This window comes from Silurus aristotelis (assembly GCF_946808225.1).
Source record: "Silurus aristotelis genome assembly, chromosome: 7".
NCBI lineage: Eukaryota > Metazoa > Chordata > Actinopteri > Siluriformes > Siluridae > Silurus > Silurus aristotelis.
This window is the reverse complement of record NC_139580.1, coordinates 24654256-24680484: the sequence shown is the minus strand read 5'-3', so window position 1 is coordinate 24680484 and position 26229 is coordinate 24654256. Positions and strand designations below refer to the sequence as shown.

Below are 26229 nucleotides of genomic sequence, written 5' to 3'. Positions count from 1 at the left end.
AATCAGCTAATTAAATCCAAACACCTGCAAAGGTTTCCTGAGCCTTTAAATGGTGTCTCAGTCTGGTTCAGGCTACACAATCATGGGGGGGAGACTGCTGACTTGACAGTTGTCCAGAAGATGATCATTGACACCCTGCACATGGAGGGTAAAACACAAAAGGTCATCTCTAAAGAAGCTGCTGTTCACAAAATGCTGTATCCAAGCACATTAATTGAAAGTTGAATGGAAGGAAAAATTGTGGTAGAAAAAGGTGAAACGAAGCCCATTCAAGAATTTTTGGGAGATTCACAAAGAGTAGACTGCAGCTGGAGTCATTGCTTCAAGAGCCTCCACGCACAGACGTATCCATGGGCTACAACTGACTCATTCATTGTGTCAAGCCACTCCTGAACCAGAGAGGTGTCTTACCTGAGCAAAGGACAAAAAAGACTGGACTGTTGCTCAGTGGGTCAAAATTGTCTTTTCAGATGAAAAAAAAGAAAATTTTGCATTTCATTTGGAAATCAAGGTCCCAGAGTCTGGAAGAAGAAAGGAGAGGCACAGAATCCAAGGTGCTTGAGGTCCAGTGTAAAGTTTGCACAGTCAGTGGTGGTTTGGGGAGTCATGTCATCTGTTGGTGTTGGTCCACTGTGTTTTATCAGGTCAGCACAGGCATCTACCAGGAAGTTTTAGAGCACTTCATTCTTCCCTCTGCTGACCAGCTTTATGGAGATGCTGATTTCAATTTCCAGCAGGACTTGGCACCTGCACACACTGCCAAAAATACTAATGCCTGGTTTAAGTACCATGGTATCCATGTACTTGATTGGCCAGCAAACTCGCTCACCTAAACCACATGGAGAATCTATGGGGTATTGTAAAGAGGACGATATAAGACACCAGACCCAACAACATAAAAGAGCTGAAGTCTGCTATCAGCACAACCTGGGCTTCCATAACACGCCAGCATCGTCACAGACTGCTCTCCTCCATGCCAATGCAGTACTGCTTCAGAAATTAATGAAAAGGGAGCCCCAGCCGAGTATTGAGTTCTGTACATGTTCATACTTTTCACATTTTTTTGTTTTAAATATATATATTTTTATTATATTATAAATTATTTCATTTTTTTATTGGTCTTGAGTAATATTCACATTTTCTGAGATACTAAATTTTGGGTTTTCATCAGCTGTAAGCCATAATCATCAAAATGAAAAGAAACACTTGATATATCAGTCTGTGTGTGATCAATCAACATAATATACAAGTTTTACTTTTCGTATTGAATTACTAAAATAAATCAACTTTACACATTTTTAACTGCTCAGATTCCACCCCCTTTATATTTATATCTATCTATCTATCTATCTATCTATCTATCTATCTATCTATCTATCTATCTATCTATCTATCTATCTATCTATCTATCTATCTATCTGTATCCATCGATCGCTCATTTTGAGAATCGATTGGCGTGAACCATTTAAAAGAGTTGTTCAAAAAGAGTCGATTCATTCCCGAGTCTCTGCTCGTTACTGTGTCTCTGGCAGCTCCGCGGTGGAGTCTTTTTTTTTTTTCTCGCTCTCTCTGACTTTCCTTCTCCATAGAGTGAACCTGCACGCTCTGCTCTCTCAGTATGAGGATGGGAAGAAGTCCTTTGACAGTGTATTTGGTGTCTGCTGCCTTACTGGTCCACGGTAAGCTTTTATGATGTGCTCAGTAGTCCAGGTCTCTTCAGTTTCAGTTTGGACTACAGTGTTTTAAATGCAGGCTTCAGGTTATATTATATAAATGTCATTTATTTATACTACATTCTAGCTAAATAAATTATTTGTATTATGTTTGGCTTTTTACCCAACAAACTGCAATTTTGAATTGGATTGTAGTAGAAATTGACACACCTTATAAATTAGACTTGTAGGACACCTTGAGATTTTCTGGAAGTTCTTCTTTTCATGAATTCAACTATTGTTTGTCGTAACAAGGACTAATAATCTACAAACATCTCTATTAGTTTTATCTTATATGCAATTTAGCCTTCTTTTTTCTCACCTCGAACCATAATCTGAACCCTATAGTTTTTTTTTTTTAATACATTTTTATTATTTATTTATTTTTACATTTTATAAACACACCATTTCTTCTTATTTGGACATTTTAGGATTTGGGTCCTGAAAGGTCTTCCTTATTGTAAGGTATTGTTGGAGGGAGAGGTGAGCTGTATGAGAAGCCGAAGTGCTCGAGAGGCACAACCCCGATGATAAGGATCTTAATCATTGAGATATAAATGCATATTGACACATTAAAAAAGACTAATAAAAAAGTCTAGAGAATGTACAGAGAATTAAGGTTATGTAACTTGTATTTGAAGTGAACATACACATTTCCTTGCATTTGGGCCAATTTTTATATATATATATATATATATATATATATATATATATATATATATATATATATATATATATATATATATATATATATATATATTATATATAATTAGTGTATGTGGGCAAGTGTACAGACGGGAGACGCTTGATGAAATTCCCAGATCAATATGTTGCCATCTGGGCTGACTGCAGACGATGTGCATTGTCTGATTTGTACGCCCTTCGCTCCCTCGCATTCAGAAAATACACTCAGGGTCAATACCTTTCTCGCTATAGTTGCTAACGGTATTTCTGAAGAATATTCGGTTTGCCGGTTATAGAAAGCTTGAAGCTTTGCAGCTCTTGTGCACCTGAATAAAGTTATTGCAATCATATTTAATTGAAAATTCAAGGTTTGTTTTATTTCTTTTTGTTTTAAAAATGTAATCTAACATAAACCATGTAATGTACTGATTTTGTTCTTGATTTCATTCCCTTGTTCTTGGTATGTGTCCTGTGACCTTAGTGACCTTGCAAGGAGAGCACCAGCGGCGTCTATATAAGGATCTCATGCAGCATTATAATCCTTTAGAGAGACCTGTTTACAACGACTCTCACTCCCTGACAGTTCACTTCAGTTTCAGCCTTATGCAGATCATGGATGTGGTGAGTTGCAGCGTGCGCGCACACACACACACACACACACATACACAACGCCACATGAATTGCAGCTACAGCACATAGTTAACATTTTCTGTACATGATATGGTGAAGCACCTACAGAAAGGAGCTGTGAAAAACTGAGGCAAAATGAAGGCAATCAGAAATTTATGAAACATAAAAATGCCATTTAAACCTTTTGTAGTTTCTAGTGGGTGAAGAGTTCCACACAGGCATGACGAGCATGTGGAAACTGATTTTATCTTTAGAAAAAACATTCTTTTAGGTACACAGACCGACTGCCAAATTATTACAAGTCTACAGTTCATAAATTCCAAAGATTAACTCGGTGTATGATGGTTATATACTCAGGGGTCCCCGTACTTTTTTCTGTGAGGGCCACATGATTTTTCCTTTCTTTAATGGGTGACCAGGTCGGTCTGTACCAGAGATTTACGTTGGCCAGAGTGACCACCAATATTATTGTGGAAATTTTATGATTTTAAATATATTTATAATGCCCCCTAATGCTAGATTAGTTTACTATTTTGTTTTGCACCGTGAAATGATCGTACATTTTTCAAGACATGTATAGGCTATTAAAAGAGCATCTTTACTATCATAATGACTTTTTCTCATATAACTTGCTACTGAAATCAAAACATTTACATTTTTGTTTATGTACCATTCTGTTGGTTGGTGGGTGAACCTAACAAATAATTATGTTAATAACTAAGAGAAATGTAAGTTTTGAAAGCCAAACTTTAATATCAAATACATATAAAACTTTCTTTTCGGCTTCTCCCGTTAGGGGTCGCCACAGCGGATCCTCCGCACGTTTGATTTGGCACATGTTTTACGCTGGATGCCCTTCCTAACGCAACCCTCCCCAATTTATCCGGGCTTGGGACCGGCACTAAGAGTGGCTGGGGATGGTTCCCTGACCGGGAATCGAACCCGGGTCGCAGCGGTGGGAGCGCTGCATCTTAACCACTAGACCACCAGGGGACAATATCAAATACATATATGATAGTAAAAACATATATTTAAAATTGAATTTTCAGAATTCGTCTCTACTATTGTTCAGAGGACCATTTATTATTTGGGGGCAGGACGTAGTTTGGAGACACCTGGTATATACACTATATTACATTTGATGGCATTAACTCAACAAATCTGGGTTTCAGGATCCCAGGTTCCTCCCAACTCCCCAAAACATACATATAGAAATTGTCTTTAGGTGTAAAGGTGTATGGGTATGGTTTTCTCACACTTGTATCAATAGAATTCGCTCTGGATTTACTGCAAATCTGACCAGGATAAAGTACCATATGATTCTATGCACTCACTTTAAGCATGTTGAGTCTACATATAAAAAAAAAAAAAAAAAGAAAATTCTGTGAATAATTCAATCATTGAAAAAGATTATCCAAACACCCACTTATAGGGAGAAGAAAATAACTTTTCCTAACCAAATGTTTCATATAATATACTATACAAACCGTTACCACAAAGTTGGAGGCACACAGTTGTATAGAATGTCATGGATGCATGTCGGATTATATCATTTTACTTGAACTAGGAGGCCCAAACCTGTATGACCATGCCAGTGCCCCTGTGCACAAAGCGAGCTCCATAAAGATATGATCTACATAGGTTGGAGTGGAAGATCTAGAGTGGCCCACTGTCAAAAATCGCAAATAAATCTTAGTCAGGTGTCCACAAACTTTTGCCTGTATAATATATCTATCAAGCACATACCATGAAAAAAATGATGATCTTGATCTTCCCAAGAACCCCAGTAAAAGCTATGTTTTACAACTTTTTTGTAAAAATGTACCTCCCATGTGCTGCTACAGTAATGTAAATAAACAGTATAATAAATAAACAGTATATAAATCCATAAATAAAAATTGTACATGCTATCTTTAGTAGATAAACGCCAATTTCCTGCAATAATTCATCACTACAAGAATTTGCTTCACAGATGATCAATGTCAAAAATGTCAAACACGAATTGCCTATTTATAGTCAAATAAATCAATGATCCTCTGTTAATAATTGCCCAAAGGACCAAACAGCTCTATGTGGCCAAATGGTGAACCACATGTAGTACTGCTGCAAATAAGATATGGCTACAACTGGTTTTCAAGGCTGCCATGCTTCTTGCAGTGTCATAACACAAGGTCGCAATTTCAGCAGAGTAAAGAAGACACGAGGAAGCATTTTTTTTTTTTTTTTTTTTTTAGATATAAGGTCTAGTTTCGGTGTATTATAAATGTACATATAAATATCTGTGATGGAAATTTAATGTCTCAGTTAACCTTCCTGACAAAGGTACTCTCTGGCCATAATTGTCTTGCTTAGTAGAGTCAACTGAGCTTTGTAAATTTTTCATATACTGAACCTCTTCAAGTTAATAATATACTCCTTATATTAGTATATAATACATAAGCACGTTATGTAATTGTCAGGCGGAAGAACGTGCCGGAAACCGAAGTGCAATTCACGAAGGTTTTTAATGAAGAACAAAAGGGCAAGGGCAACCAGAACGAAAACTACAGGTTTACTAAACCTGGTGAAAGCTATGACCAGAAAGTGAGAACTAACAGAGTCCCGCAAACAAAGAGTAACCAAACCAGAAACGTAGTATCCGTAGCTTGGGTAGTCCAGCAATGTTCATCAGCCTAAGCTGTAGAACAGACAATAAGCTTGTGGGTGAACGAATGTTATATAGCGAGGGGGCTGATGAGTGCCAGGTGTGGATGATTAGTAGGTAAGAGAGCTGCTTGGAGTGATAGGTGGGGTAGGTGAAGGTGTGGCTGGTGGATCCCTGACAGTAATATGCATGAATACATATATACATACATCCATACATTCTATGGACAAATGTTTTGGAACATCTGACTGCAATATTTAGTCCCAATTTACTGTCATAATAACCTCCACTCTTCTGTGAAGATGTTCTCCTAGATTTTGGAGTGTGCTTGTGGAGATTTGTGGTCATTCAGCCACAAGGATGTGAGTTGAGGAGGGTTTAGGGTGCTGTCAGCAGTCTAATACATCCCAAAGATTTTCTAATCCAGCCCATGTGAAGCATATCTTCATGGAGCTCGTGTTATACAGGGGGGCATTGCCATGCTGGAACAGGTTTGTGTCTCCTAAATCATGTGAAGAGAATATTTAAAGCTACCACATCCAAAGACATCCTATTGTGTGCCTTCAGCTTTGTGATAATAGTTTTGTTTTTTTACATAAACTACACGCAGTATACAGTATACAAATGACCCAGCCTCAGATTTTTACGTCCGATATTCTTCGTTAGATGCATGTGTATGCGCAACTGTGTTGTGGATGAAAGGAGATGGTGCTAGCTGCCCCCTGACAGCGCAACAATGCGCAAAGTCTGACCGACTCGGAAGCGATTAGACACAGTTAACCCACCACAAAGATCCTCTCTTTCAGCTGCTCCTGGTTTGAAATGACATAAATGGCACTAATGTAACTACTCTGTTCATATACTGTAATGGGTCATTCTTATAATAAATAAAATCCAGAAAGTGCTTTCGATTACAGAGGAAGAATTTCACCCAATTTCAGTGTATATGTTCACAATAACAGCATGGTAATTATTGCTGAATGTAGGTAATACATTTATAAATTCAGTCAGTGTTCCAATTCGACCAACAGGTATTCAAGGTTGAGGTCAGAGCTCTTTAGCAGTCCACTTAAGGTTTTTCAATCCAAACCCATCTACACCATATGTACACAGGGGCATTGTGATGCTGGAACAGGTTTGGGTCTACTAGTTCAAAAGGGAAAATATAATGCTACTGCATCCAAAGACATCCTATATAATTGGGTGCCTCCAACATTGTGGTAACAGTTTGGGGGGGAAAGAAACGTATGGCAGGAAATGTCAGGTGTCCTAATATTTGTGCCATATTGGGTACATACATACATACAAATGACCCAGCCTTAGAATTTCACATCTGATATTCTTCATTAGAACGACACTAAAATCAATACGCTGTTCATATACTGTAATGGGTCATCCTGTACATAGAATTCACCAAATTTCACTGTATATGTTTACAATAGCAGATCCCTTCCAGAGCAGTTGCATGATAATTAGTGCTGAATTGTTAACTGATGGCTTCAGTAATAAAACTGCAGAAAGCACATCGATTTCAGTCACACCCAGCTCTATATTGGTCTGATCGGAGTCAGTGTCATGGCCGAGGGATTCAAGTAAAGGTTTTAAGAGAAATCAATGCCAATATTACTAGGGAAGGCAAACAGGCGATTAGCAAGCGTCAGCTAGGCAAGATACTATGGTGTCAAAACAAGGTCAAAAATGGCACACAATTAAAAAGCCCCAAAAGAGGGAAAAACATTGTAAACAAACATTATCTTTTGCATGAAGGTTTTAATTGAACACAACAAGGCTGTATTAAACAAACGTGTTTGGTTTATGATGGTGTCAAAAGCAGCGTTGTAACAGTTACTACTGGTAAGAAGAAGAAGAATTGTTTTAAAAAAGTAAATAAAAAAATTATATTTATATTCCAAAACTGTATGAATTGATTATCCTGGTGATCCTGGTTTTACCTACACGAGGTTTTTCCTTGCACTCATTACTGGTTTTGCTCTCAAGGGAGGTGTGTGTGTGTGTGTGTGTGTGTGTGTGTGTGTGTGTGTGTGTGTGTGTGTGTGTGTGTGTGTGTGTGTGTGTGTGTGTGTGTGTGTGTGTGTGTGTGTGTGTGTGTGTGTGTGTGTGTGTGTGTGTGTGTGTGTGTGTGATCTATTGCTTAATAAGGCAAGGATGACAACTAGCAAAACAGACGGCTCAGGAGAAATGGCTTCTGTTCAAATTTTCTGTATGTTTGAAATGGATCTTCTAAAACCTCTACAAAATGCTAATAAATGTGTGTTTTACATTAGCTATTCATTTTTTGGAAAAACATGGTACAAAAAGCGATTAGGGAGAAAAAAAAATTATTTTGCTGGATAAAATGCGCATTTATGTACAAAATGTAAAAAAAAAAAAAAAAAAAAAAAAGGAAGAAAGAAAAACATTAGTGCAATGTGCCATCAAGGTCCCATTTTTCTCTTCGTGTATTTATTGTTAAAGATTTTTCACTTCAACCAAGCAGGAAGAATTTTTGGGTGATATATAGACTTTTATTGACATTTGAACAGTTCAATGCTCGCCGCGATGTGCAATAAAAATATGTGCAATGCCACTTTTTATTTATTTATCTTTGTATTTTTCTGTGCACTAATACTATTTATTTATTTATTTATTTATTTATTTATTTGTAACTTTTGGTTATCTTTTATCGAAAAAAAAAAATGGATGTAAGCAACTAGAGGCTCCTGTCACCAAAACAAATTTCAGTGTAAACATACTTGGCAATCAAGCGCATTCTGATTCAAATGTGATTACACAGTACAGAAAGGAAAACGTTATATTACGTGGGTAATCTTGGGAGCTTGTTGCCAGGCGCCATGTGCAATCAGAAGTCCGATCACTTGGAATGAGAACAAGTTTGCTTGCAAGTCTCGTGACTAGGTGCAGAGCTCGTCAGCTGTCTAGAATCCATCGCTAATGTCATTCTGCTGACTGCACGCTGAGCTTTGAGCGGGGATTGATTGCAGATGTTACGATCAGCAGCAAAATAACATGCAAACTGACTATTTCAATTGCTGATCTGGATAAACATGATCACTGGTAGGGCTTCAGTTTATGAAGAGCTCTAACAATATAATCCTGCTATCTGTGCTCGCTTCTACCAATGAACAGTAAGATGCAATGCTTTTAGAAGGCAAGGCCCTGATGGTTGCTGCTAAAATTGTGTTACAATAATAAGTATCTTCGTTTTAAATTCATTTCCTCTGGATTCACTCGGCATCGAGCATCATTGCTTTCCTTTAGGACGAAACTGTCCATGTGCAAGTTCAGTGCCTTTTTTATTTGGATCTGAATCTTTAAACCGAGTCGAGCATTTATTCCGACTACGAATCAGACACGAATATAAGCAGGGATTTAATAAAAGAAACACTCTATATAACATGTAATGTCTGATTCTTAGCAATAAATTCCAAACTAATAAGATACAGCATTCAGATGAAATCCAGTGTAAATACATGTTAATATTTCCAACACTGAAAAGCATCGTCAGTAAGAATTTATAGTACGTAACATTACCACGACTGAACCTTAACAAAGCTACTTTTGAAGCTACTGAAAGAACAAACATTAAAGTAGCTGACAAGCATGTGTTTCATGGAAAAAAATATTTCGGTCCAATTCCCCCATTTCAGACATTCATTGATAAAAATTGGGTGTAATGATTTTGCTCTGCATTAAACAATTGTAAAATGGCAGCTCAATATATTATGTGTACTGAAGTGACATGAAAACGAACACATGCATTTGAAATCATTATCATTTTATTCGTTGTGTTTTCCAGGATGAGAAGAATCAGGTTTTAACAACTAACATCTGGTTACAACTGGTAAGCTTTATTAATCACACAAACATTACATCACATTTATGTTCCTGTTCATGTATGTTCATATATATGGGTTTGTGTTTGTGTGTTTTAAATTATATATAGGCCTTCAATCGAATAAAATATTGAATCACACTTTTTATAATTTTTTTTTAAGTTAATACTCTAATCAACATGTGAATGGACAAATATTGATGCTTTATTGATGAGCATGAAGACAAAATATTCTTGTATATGTTTTTTTAAAGTAATTACGGTGTTTTAAAATAAGTAAATAATCAGGACTTCAAAGGGAACTTTTGCTCTGTTTCCACACGGACGGTTTTATTTGACGGATATGTACATCATGGCTGCTTTTGGTGCTTGATTTGAGATTTTGGCGCATCATTGATACAAATGTTTAGTGATTAAAATAATTTTTCCGGTGGAGTTTTTTTTTTTATATATATATCTGAGTAAAGAAAGGAAGTCGTGAAAAGGTGTGTGTGGCGTCGAAGATTTTAATTAGCTTATTTTATATTTATTTATTTAGATTTTGCATAAAAAATGGACACAGAAATGTACGCTGCATTAATCGCGCTTGAATCATGCGTCATCATGCAATGAGGAAAAAGTATCTCAGCGACTTTGACAGTGACTTTGACAGTAGTTGTTGTCAGACAGGCTGCTTTGAATATTTCAGAGACTGCTGATATCTTGGGGATTTTCATCCACAACATTCTCTAGCTGAAGAATAAGAAAAAGACCAGACGATATTTTTCCAAATTTTTGTTGTTGTCTAGGTTCGGTGAGCCTGTGCCCAGTGTAGCTTCATGTTCCAGTAATTTGACTGCTGTCTTCTGCTGTTTTATCCCATATTTATTTCATGTATCCCATGTTTTGGCCTTTGATAGGGCTCAAAAGGTTATTTGTATTATGCTGTCAGCTAAAATAGGTCTGCCCATTTGCCTGTGACCTCTTTCATCAACAACCTGCAGAACAGCTGCTCACAGGATGTTTTTTAGCCCATTCTGTGTTAAACCATATTTTCGTGTGTGAAAATCGCAGTTTTTAAAATACTCAAAGTAGTCTCATGAGTGCCATCCCATGTCATGGTCACTGTCAGGGAGGCTTTTATTTCTCATGCAGATGTTTGGCGTGAACAATGACATGAGGCTTATGAGCTGCTTCTGTATGATTTTTATGTATTGCACAGCTGTCGCTTGATTGGCTGATCGGAGAATGTGATTTATTTTCTTTTTTTTTCTTTTTTTTATTTGTTACCTATAGTAGCATGGAATAAAGAAGAAATTAATTGTCTTAGACAGGTCTTCTTTGTCCAGGCCTTAATGAGTATGAGTAGCTGCATTCAAAACATTAAGCTCATAGTCGGGGTTCATTACTGATTACCCCAGAAGAAGCATAGGCTTAATGAACTGAATGCAAAAAGGCTAAAATTAAATTTCCTAATAACCGAATGGCCTAGTTTTGTGTACAGTTTAGCTCTCTAATACTGCCTGCTCTGTGCTTTTCCCAGATAAGATGCAGTTCTTTTGTGTTTTCAACCTCCGCATTATTGTATTGTTCTGGTCAAGCTTTTTCTTATCATCAAAGGAATTAATGTGCGTGAATGGTGTTTTGATATTTTATTCATGGCAATTTGAGCCAGTGTGAGAATTAATTATTTTTATACAAGAACATGCATATACACAAATGCCACAGGCACAAAATTAGTTCATAGCACCTGTTCCTAAATGACACACTTGCTTGAATTTAATTACTTTATTATCAGTGGTCCTCTCAGTGTGCAAGGCACAAAACCGGATTCTGACACATTCAAAAGTTCTGTCAAAATAAAGCTAATATGACTGAGCTTCTTATATTTTCTCTTTCTCTCTGTCTTTTTCATACACACACACACACACACACAAACACACACACAGTCTTTTTCTCTAATAGTCTTTCATTCCCATAGCCTTCCCTTCCATCCATTATTTTTTGAGTTTAATTGCCTGTGAATATTTGTGGTTTGGGAAGCAGCCCTTCTCCTAATTTGTGAAAATGACTTATTTAAGCCTAAGGGTTTATATTTCTTCATTGCAATGCTACAGTTATAGCGCCAGTGTGCTGGATCAATTATCTAGTTACCACTCCTACTTACTTGTCCAACACCACCACTATAATATAATGTCTATCCAGATATTCCAGCTGTGTTGGTGTCTGTTGCTGTAGAGACTCAGGATTCCAGTTTCATGCAGTATAGCGTATTCAGAGAACATGGTAGCAAAACAGAAAAACACGTCACACACACATGCTGATGTTTCTTTTTCTTCTTCTTTTGGCTTCTCCTATTAGGGGTCACTACAGCGGAACATCCGTCTCTATACCCCCCTGTCCTCTACATCTGCCTTTTTCAGCCCAACCACCTGCATGTCTTCCCTCATAACATCCATAAACCTCCTCTTTGGCTTTCCTCTCTTCCTCCTTCCTGGCGGCTCCATCAACAGCATTCCCCTACCAATACACCCCATGTCCTTCCTCTGCACATGTCCAAACCATCTCAATCACACCTCCCTCACCTTGTCTCCAAAACGTCCTACATGCGCTGTCCGTCTAATAAACATATTCTATTATTAGACTTCATGATAATATTTGGACAGCTCACTTGTGTCAAAAGAATGAGCTGTTAGCAAATACCTGAACTTCTCCAGACCCCATTTTTACAGAACACCAGATGCACATTATGTAATTAGGAACAATATTAAAGAAATTGGATTGGATCGGACCTCTGCTAGGAACCGATGCCTCAGCCTGATTACAGTTGATGACGGTGGAGTGAGTATGTGGTTGAGGTCATGCTGCACAGGATTTGGAGGTTTAATATGATAACCATCAAAATGGTTGCTGAGGCAATGGTGCACTCACTCTACACTGACCTCAGCCTGCTAGAGCCACTGGAGATTTTGAGTTCTCTTTTGTAAAATAAACATAATATCATTAGCCTTTACTTTAGAAAATGTCCAAAAATCTTTCACTCCTTCAGTAAAAAAATACAACTCTGAAGATCTCACTGTATAAAATGAAAACAAATGTCATATGTATACCAATGTTTTGCTTCTAAAACAATAATGAATTTATGATATTTTAAAACTCCCTCTGTTTGGATCTTCAGTACTGGACGGATTATTATCTGCAGTGGAACCTGAGTGACTACCCCGGAGTGTCCAATGTGAGGTTTCCTGATAATCAAATCTGGAGACCTGACATTCTGCTCTATAACAGGTAGAACTTTTCTTAACTGTTTCTTACTGGTGACCACAGTTCACATTTTTAATGCAAGATCTTCTCCATTCTGTCACATTATTTTATCAAACTTTGTTTTTTCCCACTTTTGTACAGAATGGTGGCACAAGCTGTCCTGCCTTACATTAAATGACGAATAATAATAAAGCTAACACGTTCAGACATGTTCACAGCGCCAAAACTTCTTGATCTTGAAACAATTTAATACTGTCTGACAAAAAGGTCCAGTGTAAAGACTGTGTATTTCAGATGGTTTGCATATACTGTACACATAGTTATCAGGAATGTACTGTGGATATATGTGTACACTGAATTGCGATATTTCCAAGAAATTAGATATAGCTATTCATTGGTTACACTTAGTAATGAAGGCAAATTGCAGTAGTTAGACATCCTAGTTGCACTGAGAACTTTGTGTTACTGTATACAATAATATTTAAATCCAGTGGCTGGTTGAAAGAGACGTGCACGTGTTAAGTGTTTACTGATCCATTGTATGTTTTTGCCCAGTGCTGATGAGAGGTTTGATGCCACTTTTCATACCAATGTGCTGGTCAACTCATCTGGCTACTGCCAATATCTACCCCCAGGTAAGTTGTGGTACATTCAATCATTCTTTATTTTTTTTCGCTTGTTTGATTGTGTATCTGTCTGTCATGTAGACACTGTAATCTTCAGGTGTGTTCTGTAACTTGTTCATATTGTGAGGGGAAACAAGTATTAAATAATTAGTTTTAGTTATTTAACATACCTCTTGTGCATATATTTACTTTGATGTGACATACAAATGTATTCATAAAAAAATATATATATTCATATATATACGTGTGTGTGTAGCAAATACTGTATGTAGATAGATAGATAGATAGATAGATAGATAGATAGATAGATAGATAGATAGATAGATAGATAGATAGATAGATAGATAGATAGATAGATAGATAGATAGATAGATAGATAGATAGATAATATACTATATAGATACACTACACTTACATTATTTAGTAGCAATCATGATAAAGGTGTAGAAGCCTCCTTATCTTTTTAGGCACAACATTATCTTGATCTAAATACCCTAGAGAACCAGAGATTATAAGAGCAACACAGAACCAAATGCCAGAAAACTGCACTAGAACCATCTCTTTTTCTACACCCAATACAAAACTCCTCTGCTAAAATGATCTTAAATGCATATCTTTGTGCTTCTTTTATTTTAGCAGCGGAGTTTTGAATTTGGCATTTATTCGAGGCAATAATTTAGCCTTTTAAAAACGTGTCTTCAGAAAAAGACGGTAGGCATGATCCAAAGTACATCAGAATACTGATCGCTGCACTGCACTGGGGTGTTACACATTGTCAAAAGAAACAATGTAAAGCGACATACAGTATTACAGGTTTATTTAATCTCATGGGCCAAGAAACAATTGGGGAAAAAGATGGATGTTTGAACAAGTGTGTGACCTCGAATATAAAGAAAAGATAGCTTTGGATATGGCAAGAGAAATGGGCCTCCATTTTAAACAACAATATTCTGCAAAAGTGATTTACTTCTTATTATAAATGTCTGTGATTTTCCGACATCAATGTTTGCATACTCTGGGATAGGGATACCCTGTATCTCTATTTAATACTAGTACTGTCTATATTGTCTCAAATTGTCTATTGTCTCGTATAGTCTGTTTTTGTCTTGCCTTATCTGTTTTGTCTTGTATAGTCCAAGTTAAATGTGTTGTTATTTATGTCTGTACTTTTCACTAACGGCTGGAACCAAATTCTTGGTGTGTGTCAACACACTTGGCCAATAAACCTGATTCTGATTACTTTAATATGCCAGTATCTGTAATTTGTGGCAACTGAATACATTAGTAATTATTCCTGTATCTTGTTTTTTACTTATCAATGTATGTTCATGTTTGTAAGAAAAACGGTGTAATGTATGTAAATGTTGTGGACCGTTGGGAGGTTTGCCATATCAGCGTCACATCCAGTGATATAGTGGAGAATATGAAGTTCCCTCACTGAGCCTCACAATACACTGAAACAGTTTAGTTCCCATATAAAGTAATAAAAAGTAGCGAATACCCATCATGCACTTATACGGGATAGGGAGTATAACACTAACCTGAGATCCTCCATCAGGCTCATCTTATCTGGTCGAATTCCTATCTAGGAACACTTCACCCTGTACCACGCATCTAAACCTTCTAGGCTCATGCTAGTGTGTGTTCTAGAGCGATGAATATGCAAATTCTTAAATGCGTTTATATCAGTAATGCATGATGGGATGCATGCAAGTGAGTAATTGTTGCAGGAAATGTGGGAGTAGAGAAAACTATAGCTTTGGAAAAGCACTATGGAGGAGCAAGCACTACACTGTGGAAAGAAAAATTATTCTGAAATGCTTTGTAGCTCTTCAGTGGTTGGGAGCAAATTAGATTTATGAGCATTTATCTTCTAAAGGTGTTAACTACAGTATGTGAAAATTACATTACCGTATTTTCCGGACTATAAGCCGCTACTTTTTTCCCACGTTTTGAACCTCGCGGCTTAAACAATGAAGCGGCTAATTTATGGATTTTCCCGGTTTCACAAGCTTCAAGACAAAAAACTGAGCCCCATAACATCAGACCAATGAAATTGCCGAACAGGTTCAGGTGAACCAATGAAACTCTTTATATTAAATCAGATGCGCCTTTACTGAATCAGGCCGCACCACATCATAAATATGGATGAGGTTCCTCTGACGTTTGACCTGCCGCTCACTCGGACTGTCTACAGAAAATGCGAATCATTCGTCACGCTGAAAACAACCGAGCATGAAAACACGCTTTCAAAAATCACCTGTGTTCTGAGCTGCACGGCATCGGGAGAAAAGCTTCACCGATGGTGATTTTTAAACGCACGACGATGCCAAAAGAAAAACTCTCGAGAGAAATAGTTGTGAAAGGAAGGAGGAAGACAGTGAACAATGATTTTCTTGGTAGGCAACTGTTTAGATACAAGCCGTGTAACAGACACTGTCTTTCATTAAAGCCTGTGTAAAGTTCATTAGTTTCAATGTAGGAACCTGTAGGAATCTTTGTCAAATTCAGTGCGTGTGGCTTATATTTGGGTGCGCTTAATAGTCCGGAAATGACGGTATATGAGATTGTGGATGACCTATTTCTTGGCAGCCATATTGGTGGTTGTAGGACATGGTGTGTTCTGGGAAATAGAGTTGAACATAAATGGACATTCGGTGCAACCCAGATGAAGATGGGTTCCCTCTTGAGTCTGGTTCCTCTCAAGGTTTCTTCCTTATGTCACATGTCAGCATGTAGACATCTACTTGCTCATCAGGGACAAACGTACACTTATACAGAACATCTTTTTCATTTTTATTACCACATTATCTGTGTAAAGCTGCAATGTTTATTGTTAAAAGCGCAATAAAAAAAAAAATGAATTGAATTGAGAGTTGGATGTTCTTCCAGTGTTGATTTTACACAATTTATAAATATGTGGCTTATATATGTGTGTGTTCTTCCTCTTCATTGCCTGGTTTTATTGTAGGTTTCATAGATCTAATGGCTGGGAAAATGTCATGGTCTTAGACAGTCTTTTTATCGACTGAAAATATACATTAATGCATAGTTTGAGTGGGAAATGTATTTTTTATTATATATAAAAAATTTTGGTAAGGAAGGTTGCCAATAGTTCTAAAGAACATACATTGTGTTATTAAATATATAATACTATATATTACTATGTATGTTAATATTTGTATTACTGTGCTTGTGAATACAGTAATAATGTACAGTAGTGATGATATTTATTGTATTGGTTTAATTACAGGAATATTTAAAAGCACCTGCTACATCGATGTGCGCTGGTTCCCCTTCGATGTCCAACGTTGTGATTTGAAGTTTGGATCTTGGACTTATGGAGGATGGTCTCTGGATCTGCAGATGATGGAAGCAGATGTCACAGGCTACATAGCTAACGGAGAGTGGGATCTAGTGGGTAGGTTTATATAGATTGATAGACTATAAAAGGACCCTAGGACCCTCTTCTTTCTTTCGGCTGCTACCGTTAGGGGTCAGCATAGCAGATTATCTGTTTCCAAACTACTCTGTCCTCTACATCTGCCTCTTTCAAACCAAGTACCTGCATGTCTTCCCTCACCACATCCATAAACGTTCTCCTTGGCATTCCGCTTTTGCTGGCAGCTCCATCCTCAGCATTCTCCTACGAAATACCCCATGTCCCTCCTCTGCACATGTCCAAACCATCTCAATTTAGACTCTCTCACTTTGTCTCCAAAATGTCCTACATGCACTGTCCCTCTGTTCACTAAAACACATTCCATGCAATAACCGTTACCAATTGTTCAAGGAAAATCAAAGACAAGCTGAAAATGTGTGTGTGGGGGGGGGGGGTTTCTACCGCTGATAATGAATTGATTTTTCATCCACTTTTCTGGTCATGTATACATTAATGAGGGGGCTAATAGTAATAGGATATAAAGATTTGGAGATAAAGTACCCTCATTTCTTCAGGGAAATCAGGGAGGGAGAAGGAGCAAGTGCCTGGAGTCAGTGAACCAAAGAACACCCACATAATTGAAAATCATCTCGAGATACAAGCATCCACTGAAGAAAATTAGATTATTCCTCTTTTATATTGTTTTTGTGATGGTCCGAGTGTTTGCCCGTGATGAATTTTGCTGAAAATACAAGTAATTGTGGGGGCTTAAACCTTATTTTCCATTGCCTTGAACACAATGTGAGTGGGCAAGCAATAGAGGTCTAATGTGCTTGGGATCTGTTCATTTACATCTTCAAAATGAGGTATCTACTATACTATGTTAGTATGTGTAGTATTTTTTTTTGTTTTGTAGTAGTTTTGCTTTATTTTAAACCAAGAGTTCTTGCTTAACTTAGAGGTTCCAGGACGAAGGAATGAGAGGTTTTATGACTGCTGTAAGGAGCCATACCCTGACATTACCTTCACATTGGTGATGAGAAGGAGAACGCTATACTACGGCCTGAACCTGCTCATCCCCTGTGTGCTCATCTCCACCCTCGCACTGCTGGTGTTTCTTTTGCCTGCTGACTCAGGGGAAAAGATCTCTTTAGGTAACACACACACACACATACACACACAAACACAACGTTTTAACATTCTAACACATCTATGACAAAGTTCCCTCTCAAAGTATTGGAACGGCAAGGTGTATTTATTTGATTTGCATTCGTCGTCATACACTGCAGTTGTTTGGTTTCAGAATTTCAGCTTTCATTTCCTGATATTTACCTGTGGCACTGCTTTTCCAATTAGTTCGGAAGACTCTGTGTGTATTTTATATTGTAATTATTCCGATTCCTGGTCTATAGTGATTTGACAGTTGATTATACGCAACACCTGTATCTATTACCGTAATTTCCGGACTAAAAAACGCACCCATATATAAGCCACTGAATTTTACAAATATTTTTATTTTTAAAATAAATAAGCCGCACCTGTCTATAAGCAGCAGGTGTCTACACTAATGTACTTTACACAGGCTTTAACGAAAGACACGTTACACACGGTGTAACAGGTAAAATATGTTGCGCTTCCTTTGGGAGCATAGCGGTATTTTGGGAATAGCCTGCCAGAAGCGAGCTCTCCCTTCACCCAGACTCCGATACAACCGCTTGTATCTAAACAGTAGCCGACCAAAAAAGTTCACTGTCTTCCTCCTTCCTTTCACAACTATTTCTCTCGAGAGTTTATCTTTTGGCATTGTCGTCCGTTTAAAAATCACCCGATGGAAGTTTTTTCACCCGATGCCGTGTAGCTCAGAACACAGGTTTTTTTTTGTTTGTTTGTTTGTTTTTTTTTTCCCATTTCTGTTCGGAAATTTCATTGGTCTAATGGTATGGGGTTCAGTTTTTTGGTTTGAAGTTTGTGAAACCGTGAAAAACCCAGGAAACATTCATAAATTAGTCAAACGTGGGAAAAAAAAGTAGCGGCTTATAGTCCGAAAAATACGGTAACATTCTGCAACTGGTTGACCTTCAGAATAGCATAAATTTGCAGATCTGGCCTACTAGGTTCTGTGGTTATTGCAGGTCACTGAAGAAATCAAGTAAAAAAGAATATGACTGGGTAATAATTCATTGCTTGTGATTTAATGGACTAAGTGTCTATCAAAATGTGGATAATCTACCCTTAAATCAATCTACTTGCTCAGCAGTCAGATGTTTGTGCTCTTTAGATGTTTTTCATTTGTTATCAGGGGCTTATTCGGATCATTCCAACAGCGTAATGCAACAGAAACTTCGATTTGCCTCGGCTGATTTTTTTTACACTCCTCAGATGAACGGTTTTTGAGGGTACTGGCAATTATTCACAGCTACTAGCCCAGTCCAGATAAAGTTTAATAAGCTCTGCATTTTGCATTCAAAACAGTTGTTTGTTTGTTTATTTTGCACCATTTTTGGAAAATCTTTGGAAAAATTGCTGATAAAATTCTCCAAATTATAAACATTCGGCACATATCATATGCCAAATTCAGGTTTAATCTGTTTGCTCATTTTAACACACTTGTCTATGTTTAACGAATGCTTACAATTGTTGTTTGTGCTACAAACCAGAAAAGCAAGTAGTAGAGGTCAACTCTACTCTACTCTAAAGAAAAAAACACTCCATGTAAAATAATACTAACCAAAAAAAAAAAAAAAAAAACCTGTAATGAATCATGAAAATGTGCTAAATAAAATTAATAGAAATATATTAATATATATAATTATATAGTTAATATAGTGAATAATAATATAGTTCAATATAAATAACTATAATATAGTCCTCTCCGTGCAGCACACCATCTCACGTGTAAAAACAAACTACCGCTAGTTCCAACAATCAACTACCGATTAATCGAACGACCTCTAGCAAGCAGTCATGGGTTTCCTGAATGTACAATTTGTGTAAAGCTAGATGTTGTACCTAATAAACCAGCAGGTCAGCTTGGATGTAATTACAGTATGCAACATTAATTAAGGCAAAAGTGAAAAAAAAACTCATTTGAATTTAGGATTATAATGAAGTGAAGACTGAATCATCACTTGTGACAGATTGAGTGGTGTGTTAACTGAGTCAAAATCCGAAGTCTAGAAGCTTTTATTCAGCTTTGTGAAAAGCTTCTTCAGTACAAGTGTATGTGGTAACCTTCATAAATTACATTTTTTATTATTTGAGTTGAAATCCCCTGGTGGTCTAGTGGTTAAGATGCAGCGCTCCCACCGCTGCGACCCGGGTTCGATTCCCGGTCAGGGAACCATCCCCAGCCACTCTCAGTGCCGGTCCCAAGCCCGGATAAATTGGGGAGGGTTGCTTTAGGAAGGGCATCCAGCGTAAAACATGTGCCAAATCAAACGTGCGGAGGATCCGCTGTGGCGACCCCTAACGGGAGAAGCCGAAAAGAAAGTTTATTATTTGAGTTGAAATACCACTGCTGGAGCTCTCAGTACTTGATCCTAAATTGATTAGTAATGTTTGAACTTTAGTCAAAAGCTGGCAAGGAGTTACATTTATCTGGCAGACGCCCTTATCCACAGCGACTTAGTTATCTCAGATATACCGCTAAACAATTGTGTGTTAATTGCCTTGCTCAAAGGCCCTTACCAACCAAAGTGGCAGGTTGGTTATGCTGGGATTTGAACCCATGACCTTCCGAGCAGAAGTGGATAAGATAACATCATCTTCATTGCCAGACTTTATTTGCATTCTCCAGTATTTAAAATTCAGGCATTGGTCACGAGAAGACGAGCTAAAGAGACGTGAACATGTAGAGCAGTGTTCACCCCTCTAATATTGCAATCTGACACCCTGTTTTTTTTTTTCCTCTAAGTGAAGTCTCATTTCATGCCATAATTATGTGTTCACAGTGGCTTAACTACATGAGGTGTAAATGTGGTGCTTTGCAGTGATTGGGAATTTAATGGGTACAGATGTGGCCAGGGAAAAGTGGAGGGGGAGGAAAATTTCGGCTCATGAAGCAGCAGTCGGAAAGCATCTCACTTGAGAGTATGTGTCTGTGAATGGGAAAACACAATGTGCTTTACCAAGAATAGCTGCATGAACTAGGGGAGAAGAGCACTAGATTTCTGTATAAGGACACAAGTGTATTGTGCTGACTCAGCAAGTTTACAATGCTTATGCTTTTAGGAACAAGGGGGAAATGCTTGTGTGTATTTCCACTCAGTCATATGAAGGGGGGGGGTCAAAATGGCAATTTTCATTTCAATTATTTAATTAATTAAATATTAATTTGCTGCTGTCACTTTTTTTCTACACTCTTTTTGCCATTACTCTAGTGTACATACTTTACATAGATATGGTATATGCAGATGTGGATGGGTGGGTGTGAGAATTTGTGTGTCTTGGACCTTGCTGCTTTGCTCCAGATTATCTTTTAAATGAGCTGAAGTCAATCGGTTTTATCGTGTGGGCTTCTAGAGGTTTATTGATCCACTGGGCTCATTTGAGATGCTTTTCAAGCATCACCAAAAGCAGGAGCTTAACCTTTTTCACTCTGTTGGGTTAAACATGTGAGGTGTCTGTGTGATGCAGCTATTATTCTTAAACTGAACTTTTAAAATTGGCTTTACTGTATATTATAATATACTTACCCTTTTTTATTATTTTTTTAGGAATCACTGTTTTGCTGTCGCTGACTGTCTTTATGCTGCTTGTAGCTGAAATCATGCCAGCGACATCAGATTCAGTGCCTCTGATTGGTGAGTAAAATATTCCAATAGTTGCTCGGTGAGCAGATGAGATCGCTTTCCAGCCTCTGTTATTGAGAACTGAGATTTCCAAGAGGCCTCATTTGTCATCTGAAGCAGTGAAAGTCAACCTCTGTGGGCAATTTTTAAAAAATATACGCATTCAGTCACTCCTAGAAGGACCAGTATGACTTTCTATGAGACGCAATCAGCTTCCATTTCAAGTTCAGGTTTTGAAATTATTACCATTATTCCAACGTTCAAGAGCTTCCTAGTAAACTAAGATTGCACTGATTATTTTATTAGCAAGTTGACAGTTGATCAGTGGCACGTTCAGGATGAATTCCTGCCTTGAACCGAGCTCCAAATCCAATGACCTGAATAAAGCATTTACCAAAGAATAACTGGTGAAAGTCCATGAAAGAGTAGCGCAACTTAACCGCTTTTAGTCACTTTCAAAAATCTCAACAACCTGCTTTAGAAAGTCTTTATTCACATTCAATGATTTATTTCACAGCCAATTTTTTTTATATTTTACATGTGTGTTTGTATTATTTGTATCATTCCAGCTCAGTACTTTGCCACCACTATGGTCATTGTTGGGCTCTCAGTTATTGCAACAGTACTTGTGCTACAATATCATTTCCATGACCCAGAAGGTGGAAAGATGCCAAAATGGGTATGTATTTTATAAAAAAACTTTACATTACTTTTATATACAGTAATTATTTTATACACAGTAGTTCAGTAATCTTGTACTGATTTGAAGTCACTTTGTCTTAATTCAGAGATACTTCATGCTTCAGAGGTACAGTGTACTGATTTAGGGTTACATTGTACTGGTTTAGATTTTCTTTGTACTGATTGGGAATAACCTTACACTGATTTAGGGATCTCTTATATTGATGTAAAATTACCATATACAGATGGTCCCCGAGTTACGATGGTTCGACTTAGGATTTTTCAATCTTACGATGACGATAGCGTTACGACAAAATTGTAAAAAGATTTACAATTTCGCGCCACAGGCAGCAGCGTAGGATGTACGATAAGTTGGACTCGCAGCTGGGATGAGCAAATCTCTCACCACTGTTTTAAACAGTTTCGAACAGTATTTTTAGGTATTGAAACAAAATATAGAAAAAAGCACCCAAGTACGTCTCCTGCTGGAAGAGGAAAGCCATTAGTTTGGAGCAGAAAATATAAATTATAAATTAGCATGAAGCAGGAAAGACTGTCACAGTCATAATACCATCTTCGACTTACGATGGGGTCGTCGTAACGTATCTCCATCATAAGTAGAGGAGTATCTGTACTGATTGGGAATTACTTTACACTGGTTTAGGGGTAGCTTGTACGGATTCAAAATGACCTTTTAGTGATTTCAGAGTTACCCTGTACTGATTTGGAATGAACATGTATCACATCAATACAACATTTAAAAAACAACACAATACATATTCACCACATTTAACTTGTATTCATTCATATAGGCATAGCATGCCTTTAATGAATCCATAAATAAATAAAAAAATTTGAATCTATATTCGTATAGTTTTTCTCCGTTTCTGATTGCGTAGAAAATAAATTGCGAAGTACATTCATTTGATTATGTACAATTGTTTGCCGTTTTCCATATTATCAATTGTTTATCAAGTCGATCGAAATGTATTAAGCTGATTCTCACCTGAATAGTCTTAACCCCTAAAACACCTAGGCTTTTGGAAACATGTCTTGAATTGATCAATTGTGCAGATGAATTTTGAATTTCGAAAGGCGTCAACGGCCTCAGATCAACCAATGATCAACTAGTTCCCCAAAATAGGTAAAATATGAATCTTGTGAACCTTTAATTGCCAAGCATATATAGACCGAGCAAAACACAAAAATTACAACTTCATAAAATTGATGAACAACCAGGAAATGAACAAACACTAGTGCAGTACAGTAAAAGTGTGAATCCTGTCAGGTCTCCTGCAATCAGTTCTGATTTCGATGATTTGTTGATTGACACGAATACTTACTTTTGAGAGATGACATAAGGATTTTGCGAAAAGTACAGGCTTCTTTAAAGGAATCCAACGTGTGGTGCCGTTTGTACAAATAGTTTGGAGAATGCACTTGCTGGTTTGCACATAATAAGAATAATTCAAGAAATGCTCCAAAGCAACTGTAATTGAATTTAACAAACACCAATTCACAATGCTATAATTACGCCATTTAATCGCACATACGGCATATTTGACCTTCATTGGGTTTGTTTTCTTAAAAGTTGCCAAATATGTAGTAAAATTATCGTCATTCCTTATGTCCTGCTTGATTCAGTGTTATCTTGCTGTTGCGTATAGACTCGTGTGGTGCTGCTGAACTGGTGTGCCTGGTTCCTACGTATGCGACGCCCGGGTGAGCATCAATCAGCCTGTCACAACAAACCGCTTCACAGAAGCAGCGTCTCCAGTGTGGAGCTGTGTGTTGACCAGGGAACAGTGCAGACCTCCAATACCAACTCACTGTTCATCGGCTTCAGAGGCACAGAGGGAGTTCACTGCTCCAGCTCAGCTGAGCCACCGCTGATCTGTGGTCCGTTAGGGGCCAGGCTTGGAGACGGGCACCCCCGAGGTATCATAGGAGGGCCTGCTGTGACTGATGTAACAAAAATTCTAGAGGAAGTTAGGTACATCACGAGGAGATTCCGGAACCGGGATGAAAATGCGAGCATGTGCAATGAGTGGAAGTTCGCCGCAGCAGTTATCGATCGCATGTGTCTAATGGCGTTCTCTTTCTTCACAATACTCTGCACTTTTGGCATTCTTATGTCTGCTCCCAACTTCGTAGAGGCGATCTCTAAAGACTTCTTCAGTTCGTAAAAAGATCCATATACGCTCAGCTATTTTTTCAAATGTTTCTTATACACACGCCACTATATCTCTGTAATGCACCGTTACTTCCACAACACTAGCATGAGCAGTCAGGAGTGTTTTTGTAAGTATACAGGTGAAAAATGGCGCATCTTTTAAACTACCGTTATTTCCGGACTATAAAGCGCACCCAAATATAAGCCGCACCCTCTGAATTTTACAAAGATTTTTACTTCGAACATAAATAAGCCGCACCTGTCTATAAGCCGCATAAGCACCTGTCTACACTGAAACTAATTAACTTTACACAGGCTTTAATGCAAGACAGTTACACGGCTTGTATCTAAACAGTAGCCTACCAAGAAAGTCATTGTTCACTGTCTTCTTCCTTCCTTTCACAACAATCTCTCTCAGGAGTTTATCTTTTGGCATCGTCGTGCGTTTAAAAATCACCATCGGTGAAGCTTTTCTCCCGATGCCGTGCAGCTCAGAACACAGGTGAAGTGCGTTTTTTTCATGCTCGGTTGTTTTCAGCGTGACGAATGATTCGCATTTCCTGTAGACAGTCCGAGTGAGCGGCAGGTCAAACGTCAGAGGAACCTCATCCATATTTATGATGTGGTGCGGCCCGATTTAGTGGGAGCGCATCTGATTTAATATAAAGCGTTTCATTGGTTGACCTGAACCCGTTCGGCAATTTCATTGGTTTAAGAAGCAGGGTTTAAAGCGTGGGAAAAAAGTAGCGGCTTATAGTCCGGAAAATACAGTAATCTCTATATACCATGTCTGTGCTTAGTATTTGTGACACAGAGCCAAATGTAATCAGTCCGATAATGTATTCACATCCCATTTAAAGTGTATTCCTGCTTTACTCCCTGTGTTTCTGGGATGGGCTCTGTGTCTATCTTAACTATTCTCTACATATACATACAAATCTGCTACTCTGTAATAAAGCAGACAGATTTCTTACAGAATAATGCAGATGTTTGAATTAATTTACAAAGACCTTTAGAGGCAACATCTGCCATTTCTTATACTTCAGTTAGAAATGGGTTATGGACAAAAGTATTGGGGCGCCTGACTTTTCCAGCAATATGTCGTTCTTCGCCAAGCTGTTGACACAAAATTGGAGGCCCACAATTTTATAGAATATCTTTGGATGCATAGAATGTCTTCACTTGAACTAGGAGACTTTTTAAAATTGTTCTAGCATGACAATGCCCCTGTGCACAAAGACGTCACCATTAAGATATTACTATAGACCACAACCTTATTGAAATGACTGCACCCCAGGCCTCCTCACCTCACCTACATCAGTACCTGACTTTACTAAAACCCCTGTGGCTGAATGCTTACAAATCTATTTATGTATGTATATACAGTACTATATTGCCAAAAGTATCGGGACACCTGATCTTTCCTGCTATGTGTGGTTCTTTTACAAACTGTTACCACAAAGCTGGAGGCACTCAGTTGTTAGGATGTCCTTGGATGCAGTATAATAAAATTTTGCATTCACTTGAATTCGGAAACCCAAACCTGCGCCTGTGCAGAAAGTGAGCTCCTTGAAGATCTGGTTTACATGCTTTGGAGAGGAAAATCTTAAGTGGCCTGCTATAGGGCTTTGATCTCATCCCTACTGAACACCTTTGGGATGAATTGGAATGCTGACTGCACTCCAGGCCTCCACATCTACATCAGTACCTGCCTTTTGTAACACTCTTGTGGCTGATAAACACAAATATCCATGAGCACACTCCAAAATCTAGTGGACCATCTTCCCAGAAGAGTAAAAGGAATTATAAAA

General features: G+C 37.8%; 2 protein-coding genes across 2 annotated transcripts in view; both read left to right on the top strand.

The window, feature by feature from the left end:
- spg11 (SPG11 vesicle trafficking associated, spatacsin) overlaps positions 1-26229 on the top strand; it is a 282063-nt gene that overhangs the window by 41647 nt on the left and 214187 nt on the right. The gene's annotated exons all lie outside the window — the stretch shown is intronic.
- On the top strand, positions 1510-26229 carry LOC310728648 (neuronal acetylcholine receptor subunit alpha-7). The gene is made up of 10 exons (XM_083546405.1): positions 1510-1679; positions 2878-3017; positions 9488-9532; positions 12681-12790; positions 13322-13401; positions 16646-16813; positions 17734-17928; positions 21490-21576; positions 22134-22243; positions 23913-26229. Exons 1-10 carry the CDS (start codon positions 1619-1621, stop codon positions 24429-24431), a joined length of 1515 nt encoding a protein of 504 aa, XP_083402531.1. The 5' UTR covers positions 1510-1618; the 3' UTR covers positions 24432-26229.